The sequence below is a fragment of the Gymnogyps californianus genome, chromosome 8 (genome assembly GCF_018139145.2).
Source record: "Gymnogyps californianus isolate 813 chromosome 8, ASM1813914v2, whole genome shotgun sequence".
Lineage (NCBI taxonomy): Eukaryota > Metazoa > Chordata > Aves > Accipitriformes > Cathartidae > Gymnogyps > Gymnogyps californianus.
Window position 1 is genome coordinate 25,160,563 of NC_059478.1, and position 21,436 is coordinate 25,181,998.

General features: G+C 49.5%; 3 protein-coding genes and 7 non-coding genes across 11 annotated transcripts in view; 7 read left to right on the forward strand and 3 right to left on the reverse strand.

Annotated features, from left to right (window-relative positions):
* Window positions 1-6,308, forward strand: part of ARMH1 (armadillo like helical domain containing 1) — a 25,737-nt gene extending 19,429 nt beyond the window's left edge. The window contains exon 12 of the mRNA XM_050901111.1: window positions 6,300-6,308. Coding sequence (XP_050757068.1) covers window positions 6,300-6,308 — 9 coding nt within the window. The remainder of the gene's footprint in view (window positions 1-6,299) is intronic.
* Window positions 1-10,077, reverse strand: part of KIF2C (kinesin family member 2C) — a 19,901-nt gene extending 9,824 nt beyond the window's left edge. The window contains exons 1-12 of one of the 2 annotated variants that reach the window (XM_050901109.1): window positions 9,994-10,077; window positions 9,728-9,822; window positions 7,657-7,761; window positions 7,376-7,424; window positions 5,576-5,623; window positions 4,574-4,693; window positions 3,716-3,832; window positions 3,215-3,315; window positions 2,859-2,954; window positions 1,623-1,677; window positions 1,374-1,536; window positions 1,024-1,114 (exon numbers count right to left, since the gene is read on the reverse strand). In XM_050901109.1, coding sequence (XP_050757066.1) covers window positions 1,024-1,114; window positions 1,374-1,536; window positions 1,623-1,677; window positions 2,859-2,954; window positions 3,215-3,315; window positions 3,716-3,832; window positions 4,574-4,693; window positions 5,576-5,623; window positions 7,376-7,424; window positions 7,657-7,761; window positions 9,728-9,822; window positions 9,994-10,057 — 1,104 coding nt within the window. In that variant the 5' untranslated portion in view covers window positions 10,058-10,077. Of the gene's footprint in view, window positions 1-1,023; window positions 1,115-1,373; window positions 1,537-1,622; window positions 1,678-2,858; window positions 2,955-3,214; window positions 3,316-3,715; window positions 3,833-4,573; window positions 4,694-5,575; window positions 5,624-7,375; window positions 7,425-7,656; window positions 7,762-9,727; window positions 9,823-9,993 lie in introns of those variants that run through there. The other variant, XM_050901110.1, reaches the window with a different exon arrangement.
* Window positions 10,078-10,635: 558 nt separating this feature from the next.
* On the reverse strand, window positions 10,636-10,750 carry LOC127019445 (U5 spliceosomal RNA). Its single transcript, XR_007766935.1, has one exon. It is a non-coding gene; the product is annotated as a U5 spliceosomal RNA (small nuclear RNA).
* Window positions 10,751-12,376: 1,626 nt separating this feature from the next.
* Window positions 12,377-12,491, reverse strand: LOC127019421 (U5 spliceosomal RNA). Its single transcript, XR_007766913.1, has one exon. It is a non-coding gene; the product is annotated as a U5 spliceosomal RNA (small nuclear RNA).
* Window positions 12,492-13,197: 706 nt separating this feature from the next.
* Window positions 13,198-18,264, forward strand: RPS8 (ribosomal protein S8). The gene is made up of 6 exons (XM_050901320.1): window positions 13,198-13,216; window positions 14,083-14,189; window positions 14,569-14,668; window positions 16,063-16,238; window positions 17,231-17,360; window positions 18,101-18,264. Exons 1-6 carry the CDS (start codon window positions 13,213-13,215, stop codon window positions 18,208-18,210), a joined length of 627 nt encoding a protein of 208 aa, XP_050757277.1. The 5' UTR covers window positions 13,198-13,212; the 3' UTR covers window positions 18,211-18,264.
* On the forward strand, window positions 13,932-14,016 carry LOC127019428 (small nucleolar RNA SNORD55/SNORD39). The gene has a single exon (XR_007766919.1). It is a non-coding gene; the product is annotated as a small nucleolar RNA SNORD55/SNORD39 (small nucleolar RNA).
* Window positions 14,376-14,479, forward strand: LOC127019431 (small nucleolar RNA SNORD46). The gene has a single exon (XR_007766922.1). It is a non-coding gene; the product is annotated as a small nucleolar RNA SNORD46 (small nucleolar RNA).
* Window positions 16,502-16,574, forward strand: LOC127019429 (small nucleolar RNA SNORD38). The gene has a single exon (XR_007766920.1). It is a non-coding gene; the product is annotated as a small nucleolar RNA SNORD38 (small nucleolar RNA).
* On the forward strand, window positions 17,814-17,885 carry LOC127019430 (small nucleolar RNA SNORD38). The gene has a single exon (XR_007766921.1). It is a non-coding gene; the product is annotated as a small nucleolar RNA SNORD38 (small nucleolar RNA).
* A 679-nt stretch (window positions 18,265-18,943) lies between the features above and the next one.
* Window positions 18,944-19,073, forward strand: LOC127019440 (small nucleolar RNA SNORA35). Its single transcript, XR_007766931.1, has one exon. It is a non-coding gene; the product is annotated as a small nucleolar RNA SNORA35 (small nucleolar RNA).
* Window positions 19,074-21,436: the final 2,363 nt, after the last annotated feature.

Below are 21,436 nucleotides of genomic sequence, written 5' to 3' on the forward strand. Positions count from 1 at the left end.
GCACCCTAGGATTGGGAAGGGAAAATAACTTCATTGCCTATGATTTTAGTGCCTCACAGTTGTATTCCTGTAACGATGCTCAGATGAGCAGGCTTGTCTGCCCATTCCAGTGCCATGGAGGCAGCCTGTGTCCAAACTTCTATAAGCTTCCAAATTTCCTTCTGGATTACCGGAAGATATCTACAGCTCACTACATAGGCACTAACAATAGGAGATCCTAGCCTAAAACTTGCCTTTAACACTGGAATGACAGCAACTGCCTGATTACTCAAACTGGCAGGCTAGCCTAGTCCAGTCCAGATCACTGTGGTTTGAGGTAAAAGCTTCTTGCAGAACAAGACAGCAGATTTGACTCCACTATGACACTGTGAGGGAAGAGTTTCCCACTTTCCTTCACTATAGTTTCCAGATGAAGAAAGTTAAAAAACCACAGTTGTTGAAAATTTAGAGCAGATCACCTTTGAGGCAGAAAACACAACCTTCAGGTCTCCTGAAACTGCAGCTGGTAGACTGGAAGGGCTGGTTAGAAAGTGAACACACTAATTTGCACACTTCACAAACAATACCAGATCGCTTAAAAGTTTGTGTGCAACAAGAGGCTTATTCTTATATAATCGCTAAGTCTTTGGAATGCCTCCAAGCTCAAAACACAGTACAGACAATAGCCTTTGTCTCAGATGTAGGCTAATAGCCCCACTTTGCAGACTGGAGTTAGGCAGCCACAGCCATTTGAGGCAACGAATAGCCATGACTAGCACTAACATGTGAGGACATCCTAAGTCTTTAAAAAGCCAGCTATGGGGGGATTTTAGTACGATTTTCCTCAAACCACAAAGGAAACCCACTAATACATAAAACTACAGAAAAAGAGGATTAACAACTGACAACGTATTAGCTTTAAGACAATAAAACCAAGATCCAAACTCTTTATACAATCCTACTCATTATCAACATCAAGGAGCTTTAAAATACTTTAGATAAAGCTAGAAAATTTGAGACCTTGGAGAAAAAAAAAAAACTTACATGTGTCTTGCCACTGCCTGTCTGGCCATATGCAAAGCATGTCGCCTTCCCACCCTCAAAAATGGTCTCTACAAGAGGTCTAGCAGTGAACCTGGATATTCAGAAGGTAAAAGACAGTTAAGGCAAGCATTTTACACCCTGCTTCATCAGTTTTACTAAAAAAAGAAAATCCTTGGGAAATCAGCAAGGCCATGCCAAAAATAAGCTTTAGACTTTTCAGTCCTTTGGTTTCCTCCAAAAAGGATTTTAATACTTATTTCGGGTAGCGGTTTCTTTAAGCCAGGATGCCATCTAGCCATAGCTCCATGCTTTTATCTCGAAAGTCATTCCCAATGAGAAGAAAGCATTACCTGTATACCATTTCATTAGACGAGGATTCATCAAATGAAAAGTCAAATCTAAATGCTTGGGTTTCAAGGTATTTTGTTAGGTCCACTTTCTGCTTTGGCTCATGCACCAGCAGGACACACTTGCTTGGAACAGTAATCACATCACATTCCTTTTTTAGAAGTTCTGTTGACAGAAAAGACCCTCAGTTTTAACAAGAATAAGCAATGTCAAACTTCTCCAAGACAGAGTTGCTTTGTCAGTACACTCACCTTGTTTATTGAGAGGGCGCTTCCTCACACAGACACAAATCCTATGTTCTTCTATCTAAAAGAAAAGAAAACAAGTAAGAATTATTTCCCAATTACACCTACACCTGCTTAGTATTACAGAGAGAAAGATTCGATGCTCCCTCACATCTACTTTTCTATATGCTGATCAGAGTTGCCTCTGCTACTGATCAGACCCACTCATGCAGGGATGTAAGTTTTAAAGTCCATTCAGTGCAAAAGAAACACTACAAACAATTGACCTTTACGTAGCGTGCTCCAATATACCAGGTGGGAATGCTGCTATGCTACAGCAAAGTGCCCCAAATATTCTGTCTCGGAATTAGTAAAAAGTTTAGTCCTTGGCCAGCTTTCCAGCAAAATCTGTGATATCAGTACTGTGACTACAGTCAAATTCAGGCAAATTATTATTTTAATTTACCCCAGAGGTATTTTTTGACCTGAGTTCTTTACTGATGCAGTAAGTTTAGCTATTTGTGCAGCACAGCTACAGATCAGTTGAGTTTGGGAAAGTGCATATTCCATTGGGTGAGGCACAAAACAGAAGACGACAAACTCTTCTTCTGTCATGCAGTGATATGTACACAAACAGCTGGTTCTCAGCCCCCTAGGATGCAGGCACACAAACCACCTAGTGTTCTAAGCTAGTCCACACCTATTTTTTTTTCTTGGAACAAGGCTTTTGCTAGACAAGGACTACTTGTTCTCAGGTATTAAACAATGCTACCTCCATAATTGCTGAAGATATCGACCGAGCCTGGTTTTTCTAGTTTTTGACCTCTACTTTTGCTCCTCTGCTTTTTGACCTAGTTTAAAATTACTTAATATATGACTTACATACAATAACACTTTCTGTTATAGGGCAATAGCCCATTTTAAATTATATCTATACCTACAACAAGCTAAGCTACTATGTAATAGGCTCTGCCATTTACAAGCTCTGAAAAATACTGATGTTACCACACAAATCATTGCATGATAATTGTCGAAGTGCAAGCTCTTCACTAGCAACATATGCAAAGTAATGCAAAGCAGCTTAGCCCTAAACAGGGGAGGTGAGTGACCTCACGTATACCACCAGGTGCCTCAAGATCACAATATGCTCAGAGGATTTCCAAGGTGCAGTGATGCACTAAATTGCTCATATGCTAAAATCTTCAGTACAAAATAAAGAAGTCTGTCTACAGTCTGCAGTTAGGAGCCTCAGTATTTACTTACTGGATCAGTTATAGATATTGGCTGGCAGTCTAAAGTTGCTCTGAATTCCTTGATCATCCGTGCGAACTCCCAGTTTGGACAGCTGCTGTCAAATTCCTGCATGGAAAAAAACCATGGATGTGAAGGTAATTAACCTGTTACAGCAAAAAAGCCTCAGAGAATACTAAACAATCAGCTGTACACAATTAGAAATATTTCTAATTCTAAGATTCAGAACTTTCTGAAATTAGAATCAATCCATCCTTATGTACAGCTTCGTAAGAACAAAGCCTGTCCAAAATATGTTTTATTTTCAACTATTGTGATACACTGTCCTATAGAATTTCCCCTTACTGGTGTATTGTAGAGTACTCCACCTGTGCACGTTTTGTCCTGATTTCACTAATTTGAGCTCTCTTTTCTTCTCTCTTGTTTTTCATTTTCTCCATCTCTTTCACAATGTTAGATCTTCTCCGAACTAGATAAAATAAAAACATTTCCTTGGATTAAATTTTCATACTAGGTTTTAAGTACAATACAAATATTTCAACTTTTCCAGGTTGCTGACAGACTAACTTGTACAGGAAACAATCATCTTCAGAAGGATGGTCATTAATTTTGCAGCACTTCCTTCCCAAACCAGATCTACCTACCACAGAAACTGCCTAGGAAGTCACACTACCACTCTAAAGTAAAGGCAGCATTTCTGAGGTGATACCGCTATAACAGAATTACACATTTGTAAGAAATACTCAAGATATTCAGTCTTACTGCCAAAGCTGTCTTTTCAAAGCTTTATTCTGGGAGTATACAAAGCAGCAATCTCAGTGATGCACTGCTGACTGGTGAGTCAGTTCTTACCCACTGCTCCCTGGTACCTGGGCTCACTGAAGAGCTCATTCTAGCAGCAGGCAGATGATCCTCTGCATTTCCATTTACACTTGGCAGTGAGGCTTCTGGAGCACAGCTCAGCCTGCTAGTCCTGGTTCGGCCAGCTGCAGAAAGAAGCCAGACCAATAAGTAGATCCCAAAGATCAAGAATAATTTTGTAATTTGTAAAGCATCACAGACCACAGGCATTCCTCAACTCTGATTCTGGATCAGGAGAGAGAACTAGCTAAAACCTGTGGTAAGTGTGCAAATAATTTTTTAAATCCTCTGCCAATCACCAACTTTTGTTCAAAGCTACAAATCAAGGCCACACTGACTAGACAAGAATTTAGTATCAAACCTCCTATTTCAATGTCTTTGCAGACCTTAGTACACAAGGCATGCCCTCAACTATTCATAGGGTAGGCCTGGTAAAGATAAATAACTACAATTTCATAATTCAAGTAGGCTCAAGTTCTTGCTTTACTCAACCAGTATAGGTAAAACTACTACCAGTCTAGTTACAGAGCGTGGTGTCAGCAGTATTAAGGTACTTGTCTTCCCACTCTAGCCCTGTGAATACCACTTTATGCTGTTAAGCAGATACCACATCCACCCACCCACCCGCAGCTCTCTGGCTAATAAAGCACATCATTATTCAACAACATTGTTTCCAAAGTCTTTTGAGAACCCCTTCAGGCAGGAGCCCTGGATATTTACATAGTGGCAGACCTCTAGGTCTCTCTTGTTTTATAGATGGAGGAGAGGTTGCTCCTCCCCCCTTGGGATTTGCAGTTTACCTAATTAAATGCATACCAAGCATCTTGCTTCATAGCAAGAATTCACTGAGTTCTTTCTCCACTCACCAGGAACTGACAAATTGTTTCTGGTTTGTGTAGAAGTGCAGGGATCCACTCCCATCTCATTTTCCTGGAGGCTGCACTGAGATTCTGTGATAACAGACATCCTGGAACGGCCACGAACAGCTTTGGAAACACGAATTCAAGGTCAGCATCATGCCTCAGAGACTCAGACATTTGCAAGTAACAGAGTGCTCACAAAGTGCAGAACAGTGGGGAACAAGGTGTGGTTGAAAGGACCATTTCCATATCTCTGATGCATTAGCAAAGTGCAGGACAAAGCAATGCAGGTGGGTGAAAAGTGAACATGAAATACACCACTACAAAAAAGCAAACAGTTCATTCCAGATTTGCAGTTCCAGTGAATTTCTTTCAGATACCACTAAGCATTCACTAATATGGCAGTTCCAGAACCTTAATACCTAGGAAGGAGGAAGTTACAAGTCAGGGAACTGGGAAATCCTCTGAAGCTTCACACTTGCAGGGCTGTGTGAATTAACTGTTTGATGGTGACAGTAGTGCTGCGGTCTGGCAACTGGTCACGGGCAGCATCATGCCTACCATCACAGCACCCATGCACAGACAGTGTGCATGGTGCACAGTGGAGTGGGAGCTTGATAACACCAAATTCAGCTAAAAGACTCTATATGATCACAACAACAAGTCTTTGGAAAGGGTCCTTTTGTAGGCAGTCTCCATTGTCACATGCCAAGGTGTATTTCTTTCACTGAGATCAAGTCCCTCGCAAAGCTGCCTGGGGAAGGGATTGGAACATACACCTCAATAGATTTGTAAAGAAAGCAAATCTGATATGAAAAAAATAAAAGTGTGATAGGCAAGCTAGAACTACCTTCACCTCTAGGAATCATAAGAATTTATCCAGAATTAATCACTATAATTTTAAAGGACATTAGATTTGTTTCAGCCCAATGGTTAATTTCAATTCTGGATCAAATTCCTTACAACTGTACCCACGAAATTCAGTCCTCCTATCTGTTAACTCTTTACCTGGAATCTTCTGCTCAGGTGCAGAGACATTAGGTGTCACTGCTGCAACTTTAGGAACAAAAAGCATCAGTTTCATTATGCTCAGAGATGGCATTTTATTCCATTTAATTCTGTCACACATGCCCAGACCTGATCTCATCACAAACTCAGCAGCACTTTTTCTGTAAATGCTAGTGCTCCTGGACAGGCATACCAACTGGAGGATTTGCTGCATCTAGATGGCTTTGGTTCAAGTGATTCTTGTACATGAGGGTATTCAGCATCCTCCAAAATTCTTATTGATTCAGAGGACTGAGGCAATATCTGTTTCTTAATTCATTCTGAAAGCACTGCTTCTGCTTCTCTCACTTTCCTGAATGAGATGGAGACAGACACCTCCTGATCTTCTTTAATTTGTTTAGTCTAAGAACCAAAACCTGAAGCCAATGTTAGCTTTCTAATTAGTGCAGAGTTTGCAACAGGACAGATACTCACTGACACTCATGGGGTTTAGCTAGCTATAATAACAGATAATAATATTTGAGGAATACTGAAAACACTGCTTCTCTCTTGTACTCTGAGCAGGTCTTCAAGGACAAGACTGTGCCAGCAGGAAAGGCAACAGATATTTCAGATTTGCCATAAAGATTCTGTACTTCAGGAAAGCCGTGACCTCTGTGAGGACATTTTTCCATCAAGCAGTGACTGGATTAACACACCTGTATTTTTCCAGCTGGCTATCCAGCTCCATTAACTGACCTAAGACAGTCACAACTTTACCACATCATTTTCCTTGCCAGTTCACAAAATTTATGGAGAGTTCTCTGGCTTTGAGGAAGATCAGGATGTTCTAGTACAGAACAACTTTTGACACATTAAGCTTCTTAGACTACTCCTGCCTCTCCAATGCAAGATAACTTGTACTGTTGTCTTCTGGTACCAGCTTCCCTGTCTTGCATCACATACAGCAAAAGAGGACAGACAAGCCCAGATGTTTTGTTTACAGCTCAATTGCATGGAAAAGCACAAGTTTTGTCTGACTATGCACTTTAAGAGAATCATTAAATTAGCAACCATTCAACCTCAGCCGCCTCACACAAGTGTATTACAAATAAATCTGTAATGCTGCCACTTGCAACTCAAAAAGCCAAGAGAGTCAACTAATAAGCTAAAAGAATGTAGAAAACATGGGAGTTTTCTAACTCCTGACACCTCAGGAAAAACAATTACTTAAGCAATCCCACACTCTGACATCTCTATCTTCTCTTCTGGCTTTGCTCAAAACGTTGTACTGACACACAATCACTGAGCTATGGCACACCAGCTGGCACTTTGGCTGCCTGGTCTGAAACGTCTCCAAGGATAAAGCTCTAGTTATTGTCTAGGGGGACTTTTTGAAGAGGAGACATCCATTTGTCACCGCTATCTCTTTCTTGCCCTTTCCATTCTCATTGTGACGCTTTTAATCTTAATAACTGCCACTTACCTTTTGTTGTTTGTGGCATTTGCAAAACTCCATACAAAACTTTAAAACTCACTGCAACAGTAACTGCCTAGTGACATTTAAAGCAGTATCAAGGAATAACTACGGCAATGCTGCAGGAAAGGGCAACACGTCAACAGCTCACCGGAACGGGACAGCAGTCTGTTAGCAAAGTTTCTGCACTCAGGAGTCCAAAATGTTGGTATGAAACTGGATGCTCTTTATTAGCATTGCCTGAATGAGCAGCCTTATGATGCACTAAAGTAGAGTATTATGGCTACAGTGAAAGACCACCACTGTTTCACAGGGACATAGCAGAGAAAAGAACATTTTCTCACCTTCCCGTGGAGCAGGAATTTTTGAAAGTGTTGTTCTACGCTTCTGTTTCTGAAAAACAATGAATGCTGTAAGTAATCAGAGTAAGCTGCAAACAGCTAGCACAGCACCACTTCAAGACAACATTGATACAACAAGATTTTCTGACCAAAGTCTAACTATGAGACAGAAAAGACAAGTTAGAGACCTCAAATTTTAAGACTGAGGGTATTATTTATAACAAGACCTATGCTGTTGACACTTTAGTACCTTAGGAGAGACTAAATCACTTTAAAGCACTTACCTGTACAGTTACATTCTCTTGCAAAGGAAGGTTCTCTTTCACATCTGCAGCAGGTAGTTCTTCTGATAACTCAGGATTTATTGTTATCACATCATCAATCTCAATCTACAAGAGCAAAGGTAGGATTTTACAGAGTGGAATATTGCTGCTACCACATACAGCTTTTTTTTTTTTTTTTTAACCTTGACTTTCAGTACAGTCAAACAAACCTGACTCACTGCCTGCCAAATGTCAAGTTAAAATTGCCTGGAAGGGCAAGACAGTAGTTCACATTCTGTTTCAGCAGTCTCATACATCCAAATATGCTAGAAGAAGTGTGCTAGTTAAGCCATTTACCCTCATCTGCCAAACACCACGCAGCTCTGCAGGTGCCATAGAGCACTTCTGAAGAGATGGGCAAAGCACATTTGGCATCAACTGCTTTAATCTCTTACTGCTAATCTTAGTAAATCTCAGCTGGTCTGTGACTTCTGCGCTAGGAGAGCATTAAGTGTTTACTGCGTGATTGTGCTTACTGAAATAAACTTCAAAGAGCTGCTTAGACTTTGGGAAATGAAGGATTCAGCATTTAATCCACAAGTCAATTCACCTGCATTTTCACTTGCTATTGCAAGCGATTTCACCTAGGGCCAGCTACCGCCTCCTGCCTGACCCGCCAGTGAAGTCACAATTCTGCCTTCATCGCATTCTGCGGCGCCCTGGTGCAGGCAGCCGCAGGGCAGGGGGAGCGACGGGGGGCAGGCAGCCAAGGGCAGGCTCGAGCACAAAAGGCAGCAACTCTCTCGGTTCAGTTTTTCAAACCTAACCCTGCAGAAGAGGTTGAAAGCACGTGTACACAAAAACTCCGGTATCACAGCAGCTTGCGGTGGAATTCACCTAACAAAGCAACACAAGCACCACTCCAGGTTGTTCTTGAGTTCTCAGTTAGCTTTTAAATTACTTAAATAAAATAAGAGTCCATAAAAAGAGCAAAACCAAGTAGGTGAACCTCTGTAAAATGTGGAGATACCACATTCTAACATAAGAGAAGTAATCTATAAAATTTGATTTATATAGAATTTGTAAGTATCTAATTAGAAAGTGAATTAGCTCAGAAATACCTATATGTGGACAGTATAATATATAAGTGTATGGAAGTGTATATACACCATGCATAGATAAGTGTGTAAGAAAATTGCTGGATTTTGAAATATCTTCATAAAGATTTACTATCATAACACATACATGCAATTTAGCCAGCAATTACATCTGAATCGGCACATTTGCATGTTTGAATGCGGCATGCGCATAAACAGTATAAGATCCAGTTTCAAAGAACCAGCCAATGGCAACTTTAAGATTTTAACTAAACTCCAGAGTATATATGTTTCCAGAGAAACCAGCAGGACAAGCATGTTTGCTCAGTTACCAAAGGAGATTTTCTTAAGTGTCAGGATTTCAGCCACGTCAACCTCAAATGCCCCAGACTCCCCCCCATCCCATGTCACACAGGATTTATTTTACGCCAGTGTAGAGATTCGGGAAATCAAACTCAGCCCTCTCAATGTGGCAACTTATTAGTGGCACATTAAGTCTTTAGGAAAGCCTGAAGGCCACTATTAAGACATGAAAAGCCGACAGACAGCCCCCAGAGCTGGGAAAACTGGGACTTCGGGGCATTCAAAATCAGCAGCCCACAGCGCGAGAAGCCCAACATCCCCTCGCTCCCTCTGAACGGTTAAGAGCCCTGTTTTGGTGCTGCTCCGCTGCAGCTTTCACACCTTACCTTTACACATCCATTTCATTGCTTTAATTATGCATAACGTTAAAACAAGCACAAGAACTGAATCAGCTGCAACAGCGTGGAAAAAGCGTTACTCATCCGGAGCGCACCCGCGGGGCGGCCGGGCTGGCTGGGGCCGGGGCACGCCTCATAAACCTCTGGCTTCCAGAGGCAGGGACCCGGCCGAGGCTTCCGCGGGCAGCACGCGGAGGCTGCCTGTCTTCGGGGGGCACTAATCGCCCCTTCGCTGTGGCCTGAGAGAGCATCGGAGGAGCCTGGGGAAGGAGCCGCGGGTGGGCCCTCACTCACCTCCTTGCCCTTGATGGCGCCGCCCTCGGACCACTCCACGGACACGGAGGACCGCTCCGCGTTCACCGTCTTCACCGTCGCCTTATGGATCAAGCCTGGAAGAGGCCGGCGTTGAGCCCGGGCCCGGCCACCCCATGCCGCCGGGTGCTGCCCCGCGGGGTCGGGACCCCCACGGCACCGTCCCGTAGCTGCCGAGGGGCGCTACGGGAGACGACGGCAGCAGCCGGGACCCCCGCAGACGTCCCGCGGCCCTCCCCACCCCTCACCGTTGCTCCGCTGGATGTTAATGACGCGGCCGGGGCAGACGTGGCGGCAGAGACGGGAGTCCATGGCGCGGGCACGAGGAGAGCGGGTGGCTCCTCAGCAGCGGCGTCACCCCCCGTCCCGGCAGCAGAACCCAGGCCCGGGCAACCGCCGCCGATTTAAACACCGCGCGCCGGCGTGCCGCGGGGCCTACCGGGAAACACCGCCGGGGGCGGGGGGAGGACTACACCTCCCAGCATGCTCTGCGCGCACGGCCGCCTACAGCTCCCGACGTGCCCCGGGGCGCGGACCAGGACTATGGCTCCCAGGAGGCGGAGAAGGCCGGCGGCGGCCCCTGGGGGCGGCGGGCATGCTGGGAGGTGTAGTTCGGCACCGCGCCGCGCCTGCGCAGTCGGCCCCACTGCGTGACGGCGGCTTGGGGCAGGGCAGGGGCGGGCGGAGGTGCCGCTCCCGGGGAGGGCTGGAAGAGGCCCCAGCCGCGGTCGGGTCCGGGGCTGCCGCCACACCCGCCGCTGCGGTGGGGCTGGGGGTGCGGTGGAGCGGACGGGCGGGGCGAGGATAGGGGCACGGGGGAGCGTCCTGATGGGACCAGCGGGAAGGCTCAGTTCTGTGCTTTTATTCTGCTTTTGGACCACAAAAAGGGCAGCTCCACCGAAATGGAGCCTCAAAAAATTCCTCGACACTCGTGCCTGTTCCTCTCCACGGAAATCTTTAGTAAAAGGCGAAAGATTTATGCGATCTGAAGAGAAACCGGAGTACGGCCATTAGCTCACCCCCGCCACACCGCCCGCCTGCCCCGCGCCCAGAAGTCAGGGCGACGGACGCCCGCCCGCCCGCTCCCGGCCCCGCGGCCCCCGGCCCGGCCCCGCCGCGGCCGCACAGGCCGTGCAGACCCGAACAGCTCGGACCGGCCGCCGGCAGCGGCGGACATCGGCGGGGCCGGGGCAGAGCCGCGCTGCCGCGGTGCACCCTGGGTATGCAAACCAGCCGCATGCTAATGAGGCGGCGGCACGCGCGGGCGGGGGCGGTGCGGAGGGGGCCCGGCCGGGCTGGGCTCCGCCGTGCGCGTCCGGGCCGGTCCCGCAGCAGATCGCTGCGCCCCGCAGCCCGGAGAGGGCTTGTGGCTCCCGGTCGTGGTTTAACTGCAGCCGGGAACTGAGCAGCACAGAGCCGCTGGCCCACTCCCCCACCCGCCGTGGGACGGGGGAAGAACTGGAAGGGTAAAAGTGAGAAACTCGTGGGTTGAGATATAGTTTAATAATTAGAACGAAATAATAATAATTTTTAAAAATTGTAAGGAAAAGAGAGAAAAAAAATAACAGGAAAATAAAACCCAAGAAATACAAGTGATGCAAGTGAAGACAATTGCTGACCGCCAACCGACCGACGCCCAGCCAGTTCCCGAGCAGCCAACCTCCCCCTAGTTTATATTGCTGAGCATGACGTCATATGGCATGTGTCCTGGTTTCGGCTAGGACAGAGTTAATTTTCTTCCCAGTAGCTGGTATAGTGCTGTGTTTTGGATTTAGTAGGAAAAGAATGTTGATAACACACTGATGTTTTTAGTTGTTGCTAAGTAGTGTTTATACTAAGTCAAGGATTTTTCAGCTTCTCATGCCCAGCCAGCAAGAAGGCTGGAGGGGCACAAGAAGCTGGGAGGGGACACCGCCAGGACAGCTGACCCAAACTGGCCAAAGAGCTATTCCATACCATATGACATCATGCCCAGTATATAAACTGGGGGGAGTTAACTGGGAGGGGGGATCGCGGCTCGGGAACTAACTGGGCATCGGTCAACGAGTGGTGAGCAATTGCATTGTGCACCACTTACTTTGTATAGTTTAATTCTTTTAGTATTGCTATTGTCATATTATTATTATTATCATCATCATTGTTTTTCATTCCTTTCTGTCCTATTAAACTGTCTTTATCTCAACTCACGAGTTTTTTTTCCTGATTCTCTCCCCCATCCCAGGGGTGGGGGGGCAGTGAGCGAGCGGCTGCGTGGTGCTTAGCTGCCGGCTGGGGTTAAACCACGACAGCATGGAATATCCCTGTGGTCGGTTAGGGTCAGCTGTCCCGGATGTGTCCCCTCCCAGCTTTTTGTGCCGCCCCCCCCCCCAGGCCGGTCGCCGGCGGGGCGGTGCGCGGAGCGGAACAGGCCGTGAGGCGGCATGACCGCTGCCCGGCAGTAACCGCCACCCCCCCGTGCTGCCCACGCCTCCACCAGCACAAACACGGCCCAGCCCCGAGCCAAGGGCTGCGAAGAAATTTAACCCCACCCGGGGCAGGCCCAGCACCCTCCCTTTGCTCGCCCCGCGGCACCGGGACTCGCACACGGCACAACCCCCTCAGACCCATTCTATTTTTCACCAGAAAAAGAGCAGCTCCACCGAAATGGAACCTCAAAAAATTCTTCGACACTCGTGCCTGTTCCTCTCCACGGAAATCTTTAGTAAAAGGCGAAAGATTTATGCGATCTGAAGAGAAACCGGAGTGTGACGTTTGTCCTCCCCGCGCACACACCGTCATCGGGTTGTCCCTCCGTAGCACACGGCGACCCCCGCCGCCCCACGGCCGCCGCCCCCCCCCGATCCTCCACCGGCCCGGCCCGGCCCGCCCCTCCGGCGGCGCACACGGGCACGGCCCCGCGCCCGGACCCGAGCGGCCCCGCGGGAGCGGCGGAAAGTGCTACCGGGGGAGGGTGGGGCTGCACCGCCGGTCCGCGGTGCACCCTGGGTATGCAAATCAGCCAAGGTACTAATGAGCCGTATGCTAATGAGGCGCCCGCGGCCCGCAGCGCCGAGCACGGCTGTACTCCGGGGGGCGCGGGGGCTGCTGCGCCGGTCCGGTCCGGTCCGGTCCGGTCCGGCCCCGCCGCGGGATGCCGGCCCTGGGCCCTGCCCGGAGGCGTTCGTGAGGTGACCCGCGGGGCAGGAAGGACGGACCCGCGACAGACAAACCCCCGGTAATGCTCCCCTCCCTCCCGGGCCCGCGGGCTGGAGCCCGGGGCCGCTGCTGCCCCGGCGGAGCAGCCCCAGCGCTGACACACGCTGAGACTCGGCACCGGCCGCCACCGCCGCCCCTCACCGCCGCCGCGTCGCCGGGCAACGGCGCGCGCCCCGCGCTGGCGGCGCGGTGACGTCACTGCCTCGCGAGAGCTCGCCCCGCCAAGCCGCCCCGTGAGGGTCCGCCCCGCCTCTTTGCGCCAGTGCCGCACCATGGGTGAGTGGGGTTGCTGCGGGGCCCGGCCGCCATCCGCCGCCATCCGCTCGCCGCGCCGCCGCTGCCCGCCCCTGTCCCTTACCGAGTGACAGCGGGGGGTGCCGCCAGCCCCGCACCGCCCGCCATTGGAGGCGGCCGCGACGGCGCCGAGCCGCTGGCGGGAGGAGGGTGCGCAGGCCCAACATGGCGACGGGGGGGGGGGGGGGACGACGAGGCGGACGGCCTCGCCTTGCCTTGCTGCAGGCCCCGAGCGCTGGGCTCGCTCCCGGCGTCTTCTGCAGGGAACCCTGCGGATGAGGTGGGACGGGTTTCTGGGGGACCCAGCAGGAGGGGTGGGGGGTGGCCTTGTGAAAGACTTACTTGGTTGGCTGGGGCTTGCAGGGGACCTGGGAAGTGGGGTGCGGTGTGGAGATAGTCCCTGTAGGGGACCCAGCAGGCTGGGTAGAAGCAGGGTTGTGTTGGAGTGTCTCGTAAGGGCTCAGGATACAGGTGGGATGGGGGTCCCTTCCCATAGAGCACCTACCAGACCCAGCCGATAGTGTAGGGTGTCTGCCATGGTGTGCCTGGCAGCTTGGGATGGGGCACTTCCCACACGGTGCCCAGCACATGAGGTAGGTTGAGAGGCTGCTTCCCAAAGGGACGCCCATCAGACACGGTGGAGGGAGTCTGTTTGCCTTGTACCGTTCTGCTGGAAGGGAGGAGGTCGAGCTGGATCTGAGTATCAATGATGAAGCTTCTCTGACTGCTGCATAAGGCTGAGTGCATTGTGCGGATACCAACCTTGGAGAGCTGAGGACTCAGAACCGTGTCCTGCCACGGCCAGGTGGACTCCGTGCCATCCTCTGACCACACTGCTCTCCTTTCAGGTATCTCCAGGGACAACTGGCATAAGCGTCGCAAGACTGGGGGCAAGAGGAAGCCCTACCACAAGAAGAGGAAGTATGAGTTGGGGCGACCTCCTGCCAACACTAAGGTGGGTGATTTGGGGAGGGTGGTCAGTAGTTGTGTTTTCAAACTCAGGTTGCTGGTTGCGTGGTGTTAGAGGCTTAAATATGTGCCGTGTTTTCTGAGTGGTTAAATATCTGTTGCTGCTTCTTTAAAAGGTGGTACTTTCCCCTGTGCCTGTGGAAAGCAGTGATATATTTTTGCAATAAGAGGCAATTGGAGTGATGAAATTTTCACCTTAGGTAGATGCAGCAGACCGTTTTGGTCACTTACCGTATCTGCCGATGCTGGGGTTTGTCATAGTTACACTGACCACATTGCCTTTGAGCTTAGGGCTTGGCTGGGCTCCTGCGTGAGCTGCAGCATGCCAGCACCAACAACACCCTCGTGTTTGTTTCTGACCGTAGATTGGCCCACGCCGAATTCATACAGTGAGGGTTCGTGGTGGAAATAAGAAGTACCGTGCCCTTCGGTTGGATGTTGGCAACTTCTCCTGGGGATCGGAATGTAAGTACCTCGTAAGCCTGATGTGTTGGAAGGGAAACTTCTTTTACAGCTGTGCTGGTCTCTGGTGCTGCTGCAGAGTAGAGGGTGATGATGCAAGCGTGGATTTGGGTTTGAAAATCGTGGAGCTTGCAGTGGTGCGTCTGAAGCAGCATGCATAGTGATGATAACTTTGACCTTATGTGGCCTTAGGAGACTTGGATGTCTGCTAAGTTCACAGTGATTGGAGTGTCATAGTTACACTGAGTGACATGCTCATGTTACGTTTTTACTGGGGGAAAGCTACAGAGGGGCAAAAAAACTAAATATGGGTAGTTCTTCATAAATACAACTTCTGTTTATTGATGAACACTTACTAAAAGTTAGATGGTCCTGTACAAGAGAGAAAGGTGTTGAGGATTTTGTTCTAGGGCCACGTCTTCCGAGAGAGATCCTAGCACGTGCAGTTTACTTCATACTCCTGCTTTGCTAAACAGACGTGGGAAGCACAGAAGCGAGAGAGGAGTCTATAGTGTTTCCCCTGAGCAGGGTGGGTTTTCTCTGAATTACAAACTGAAAACCATATAACTTGAGCCCGGGCCTGTTCAGTGTTACTCAGCATGATGGTAAAGCCAGCAGTAAGGAAGGTGGTGGTTCGGTGGCCAGTGTGGTGTGAGGGAGAAAGGACGTGCTTCCTCCTCAGTGATCACAGAGCGTTGTCCATACTGTGATAAGTGCTGTCATTCGTAGGCATTATTACAGAAGCGGAGGGACTGAGCGTGCCTTGCAGAACAAGGATGAGGTGCGTGAGCGAAGAGGAGAAAACCCATCTTGTGCCTGGCCTTTGCATACATGGAGGGCTGTGTCTCAAGGGTGGGCAACTGCTAAACAGTCAAATCTAGTAGCTGAGACTGAATGCTTCAGGTGGATCTTGAAGGGTGAAAACACCAGCTTCCCCTCTCAATTTACTCATAAACCCTCATCCTATAAAAATGGTTTCTAGTATGTGTTGCAGAGCAGTCCCATTCAACACGGCTTAATTCAGTAACTCTAGGAGTACATACGGGCCCTGTATGCAATGTTAGTTGGCATGTGCTGAGGTATCTTCCAATCCAGAAATTTATCTTTTAGCGTTGCTTAGTCTTACTTGAGATGAGTTCCAGCAAGGCCACAAATCCCAGTTTTTGACCTGGGATGAATCAGTTTCCAGGTGTAGGCTCCTGTCCTAGCAACAGAAAGTTTGACTGATAAAAATAGATGCATCTCTTAATTAAATTTAATTCAATGCCAGGGAAGCTGGAGGACATTTGGTGGGGTGATGCGTGTGAGATGGTTTGAAGGTATGTGTGAGATGCTGTGGACTGTATTCTCAGTTGTCTGATCCCTGTAGGTCTGAATTCATACTCTTCTTTTGAAAGGCTGCACTCGCAAAACCAGAATCATCGATGTCGTCTACAATGCTTCCAACAATGAACTGGTGCGGACAAAGACCCTGGTGAAGAATTGCATCGTTCTCATTGACAGCACCCCGTACCGGCAGTGGTATGAAGCCCACTACGCCTTGCCCCTTGGACGCAAGAAGGGCGCCAAACTGGTATGTCTGGGATTGTCATTGTCGTTTTGATTCCATGCAGAGTAGAGTCTGCCCTGCTAGAGGCAGTTAGCCGTTGGGAGTGGACAGTGCCTGCAAGAACAGGGTTGAGTACCCGTCACTGATAAAACTGATTATCTGGGCTATGTTCCTGTCAGCTCCCAGGATGAGTCTGGCTCTGTTAATGGAGTGTTCAGTACCACGGAGCTCTCTCTGAGGCATTGCACCCATTTGTGCACAAGGACCTGCCTGTCGATCTCTTTGGTCTTCTAATGATGATACCCTTGTCCAGTTCTGCTACTGAAGGGAGAGCGATGACATCTTACGATGCTGAGGAAGACTTTGCAGGTCAGGTTCTTGTGCTGGGGAACAATTGCTTTGATGAGAAGCTTGTGGATTGCTAACTAAACTTCAGCTTGCTTTTAAGTGTTTTCAAGTGTCTTTAAAATATCCAGACCCATTGCCTTTAATTTTGTTTGAGATCCAAACCCCAGGCTGCTAGAAGATATTTAAACCCCTGTGTGAGGCACTCAGCTTAAGGTTGTCTCCTTGCATTAAAAACAAAGCACTTTTAGCTGAGCACTGTGCAGTTCAGAAGCACAGGGAGAGCTTGTAACCTGTCTGCCAGGACTTGCACCACACCCAAGTGCTCTCATTATGTCTGGAGAGGGAAAGAGTATTCACTTTTTTGGAGGAGGGTTAATTCATCAAGGAAGCCTTTGCAGTTTCATTTGTCTAAGAGCACCCTTCCCTAGGGCACTGCGCTTTGCTGTCAGCAGTGGCTCTAGTGAGCAACATTGGCGTTTTTTGGCCTCAAAAGTGAAACAGCGCCTGGTTCTGTGAGGTAGAAGTATTTGTACCTCTGGAAGGTATGACTTGGGAAATGCGGTACAGCGCTGAGAATACAAGGGTCTCAATGTTAGTGGAGACCACCTGCTCTAGCAGAAGGTGGCCATATGCTTAACCTTGTCTTCACTTACGGTCTTGTTTTGTAGACTCCTGAAGAGGAGGAGATCTTGAATAAGAAGCGTTCAAAGAAGATCCAGAAAAAATATGATGAGCGAAAGAAGAATGCCAAGATAGCAAGTATTCTTGAGGAGCAGTTCCAGCAAGGAAAGCTACTTGGTGAGTCCCTGGCAGCGTTAATGTGGGTGGGGATAAGGGAGCCGGGGCACAAACAGGGTGCCAGAGCAGATCTTATTCTTGGTCTTGAGATCATTTGAAGTCCTACTTGCTGTCATAAAGCTAACTGCAGGGTGAAAGCGATGGAGCTTTCCTCCATATCTGCAGGAGTATCGTCTGGGTCTTAAATGTAACTTGTTCTTTTATCTTCTCCTGAGTTACCCCACTTCTGGCAGGAAGAGGAAAACTGTTTCTGGAGCTTTAATTGCTGCATGTCCCAGCCAGGCTCCTGGAGTCAATCATTGCTGGTTGGCCTTTGGGAAAAATAATGGGGCTCAAGACTTGCAAAATGAGCAAAGACCCATGGGCTGCACCGTGTATCGGAAGAATGTCATACGAACACGTAACAGCTTTGACCAGTTTCAAGTTCTGGTGAATAGTTCAGTGTTCTGAAGTCTTCTGGTGATGAGACCTTTGTCCAGTTCTGCTACTGAACTTGAGCGATGACAGTTTGGAGATCTGAAGAGGACTTCATTAGGGACTCGGTCTAGCAGAGCAGGTTCAAGAGCAAGATACCTTAGGGGGAGGTACTGAAGCCAGCACATAAACTGGTGTATCTGTTACTGATAACTTCCTCGTCCGTGCTTTTGCAGAGAGACTGCCTGCAGTGTTTATTTCACGTTGTGTTTATACTGGGGTGGTGAATTATTAAACTTCTTTAACTGGATGACTTCTCCTTGCAGCCTGCATTGCCTCCAGACCTGGACAGTGTGGCCGAGCCGATGGCTACGTGTTGGAAGGCAAGGAATTAGAGTTCTACTTGAGGAAGATCAAGGCCAGAAAAGGCAAATGAATAAAAACTATTCTGCTGAGGGAACGAATAAAACCAAGAGTCTACTACAGTAAAGAGGTTGTGTGCTCATTTGTGTGTTCAGGGTGGAGGGGGCTTGCGTAGCTCCTCCTGCTTGTAAAGTGTGAAGGAAGAAGGATCTCTCCTGGAATCCCTGAGTGTTTTTGTGTCTTCAGGCAAGCTCTGACCCTGCATGTTCTCGACTAAAACATCTCCCTGGGTTTTAGGACAGTGACTTAATGGACCAAGTGGGTGTGGAAGAGTGTTGTCAGACTTGGCTCAAGTGGAGAATTTCCAGTACTAGAAACATGCGAGCAGGAGGAAGGTGCAAATGTCCGCCCCTGTTAAGAGTTCTGGCTTTCTGGGAGCTGCCAGGGTCTGGCTGGGCACGCGTCCCCCTTTTCCTGTGGTGTGTTAGGTCGGCACACACTGCGTTTGGGGTCTTGGAGTGAGGTCAGTGGGGAAGGCCGTCCTGCTGCCTGAGGAGAGGGCTGTCCAGGGAGCAGCTCTGCAGCTGCAGCGCTGTGTTTCTTAGACTCTGCATTTGTGCTAAGTCTGGCTGAAAACTTCTCTTACACCTTCGGCCTCTGCAGCTGGTACCTCCTGCCTCCACTTCCCAGATCACACATGCTCACATCCTCCGGTTCGGGCCAGCAGCCCCTTTTGCCGTTGCTTGATGTTTCCTGCCTGGTTGTACGATGGCCTTCAGGGTCTGGTATCTTTTAACCAAACTTGGCTGCACTGCTCAGTGACCAGCTGGTCTTCCCCTGACCTCCTTGGTCTCATTCCAGTGCAAGATAAGTTCCTTCTAGCAGAAGGGCCAGGCTCTCATCGTGGTCTGTCCCTTTCGAAAGCTGGGTACAAACTCCAGCTTTCTGCCCTGTCACTTGTGGGATTGGAAAGCTGTGGTGAACAAAAGCTTTTCCGGATGTTTTGGGGCATGTGATGTTAAAGCCAGCGCGAGGGATCTCTGCATCTAGTTGCCAAATGCTTTGCGCAGGTAATGCGGGTGAAGTTGGGAGCCCACCTAAGGGCTGGTCCTGGGGCCGTGGGGGCAGGCCAGACTCTCACATCTTATGCCTGCCAAGTGGAGACACTGCACGCTTCACCCCACTTCTATATTTTTACAAAAGCCTCTTTTATCCATAGGAGCACTCTGGTGCGAGGCAGGCTACCTACAGCCCCAGCTTTACAATTTTTAGCTCCGAACTGAAGGAGATGGTCCATGATCATCTTGCCCCAAGCAGAGCTGTGGTGAGACCTGTGTCTCTAGTGTCTTAAAATGCAGACTGTCTGCCCCACAAATAGCTTGTGCTTGGTATTTAAGTTTTTCCTGTGATGCTTTGCCCTGGCTGCTGTGCGTGGCAGCAGGAGGTGCTAGCGGGCTCAGGTGCCCTGGGCAGCGTGGGTTCATCCCGCCTTGCTGGGAGGGAGCCGAGGATGGAGAGAGACACCAAACACATCAGAAAACGGTACCTGTTACCTGGATGGCCGCAGCAGCACGGTTATGCCGTGGTGGGCGTGCATTGGCACTGCCGGGCAGCTTGGGTCTGCGCTCGTGTGGGCACCGTGAACAGAGCCGTGCCCAGCTGAGGGCAATTGGCCGCGCTTCTGGAGCCCCTGGCAGCGGGACCTGGCCTGGGCGGGACGTTTACACAAGCACATTCCTTCTCCATAGTGATCTGGGGTAAACTTTCCCTGCTCTCCAGCAACGCCTGGTTTCCAGAGAGGTGGGGCAGAGGCAATAAAGGCACTCGGGAGGGATGTGTCACGGCTGCTTCCTTTGAATATGTTTCTGCTCTCACCTCGCCCTCCGCAGAGTGCGAAGAGGATTCAGGGTGTTTCTGGGGGACTTTGTACAGATGGAGAAACGGAGGCTTACAGAGCGAGTGCCAACTTGGTGTCAAAGCAGGAGCTGTAAACCCGGCCCCTGATGAGCGGGATTATGGCTAATTCATCAATGCACGCTGCTTATAAAGTTACTGCTCTGAAAAACGCAGCTGCCAAGGGCAGCAGCCCGTGGGAACGAAAGCGGCGCCTGTCGCCCACCGGAGCCGTGCTGTAGGTGTGACGTGGGAACGGGACGGTGGCAGCTGGCCAGGGGCGGGTGGCACCTGGCTCCCACGGTAGCGCAGGCTGTGGGAGCTCGTGCGGCTTGGCCGCAGGATGTATGGTTTCTGGTCTGGCCTTGGCGTAGCCCCGTGGATGTGCACGGGGATTTACCTGCCTGGGAGGAGGCGAGCCTGCCATGCGCTGAGCCAGAAAGAGAGGGGCGGGGGCTGGGGTTAAGCACAGCTTTAGTCTGGCTAGGTTTATGAGGTGCCAAAGCCTAGTCTAAGGACCTTACCTGCTTCTGCAGATAGGTGCGAGGGCTGAATTTAAAAAAAGCTACTTTTCATACAATGAGCAGCCGGCAGCGTAACCCAAGTGAAGTCACTCGTCATCCTGAGTGCTGCTCCTTGCTGTTGAGTGGCTCTCAGCTCCACGCAGTATTAACTTTGGGGTGTTTCCACAGGACATGGTCCAACCCAGAAAATGACCTCGTGGTTACGCTTTAACAGGTCCAGCGGTGGCCCGAAGGGTAGTGGAGGAGGAGTGGGGCTGGCTTGCTGGGGGCAGACAGGAGCTTTAAAGGAAAGGGGGGCTTGCAGGAAAGGGAGGTTTTTAACAGCTTTGCTAATATTCTTAGGGGAAACACACGTGTCTGAGTGTGGGAATCCTTCTACAGGGGCTGAAAGCATCTTTCTGGTTTTTTCTGGCTGTATCACTTGGTCTAATACCCCACAACCATCACTAGTGTCAGTCCTTAGGGCTGTGCCCTTTTTGCCCCAGGAGAGCGTACGCACTCATTGACAAAATCCAAATTCACCTGCTTTTTGATAGATGTGATGTCTGCTGTCTCACTGCTGGGGATGACTTGCACTGAGAAGGAAGAACCTCAAAGCTGAGGCTGGCAATAGCTTTATTAATATTAAGGGGACATCTCCATCACGGTGTTGGTTTTCTGCAAGACTAATGCCCTTGCCCCATCCCTTGCTTGGGGTCTGGGCTGTCCCATGTCCCCTGCGCTGGGCCATGGGAGCAGGGATTAAGCCTGGCCAGCTGCAAGTCGGCGGCATCATCACACAGATGGGCTGAATCCTGCAGTTTTGGGGCTAACAGCTAGTGTTGAAGGCTGCCTGCTCAGTCCCAAACCCACCAGGATCTTCCCATCAACCTGGGGACGCAT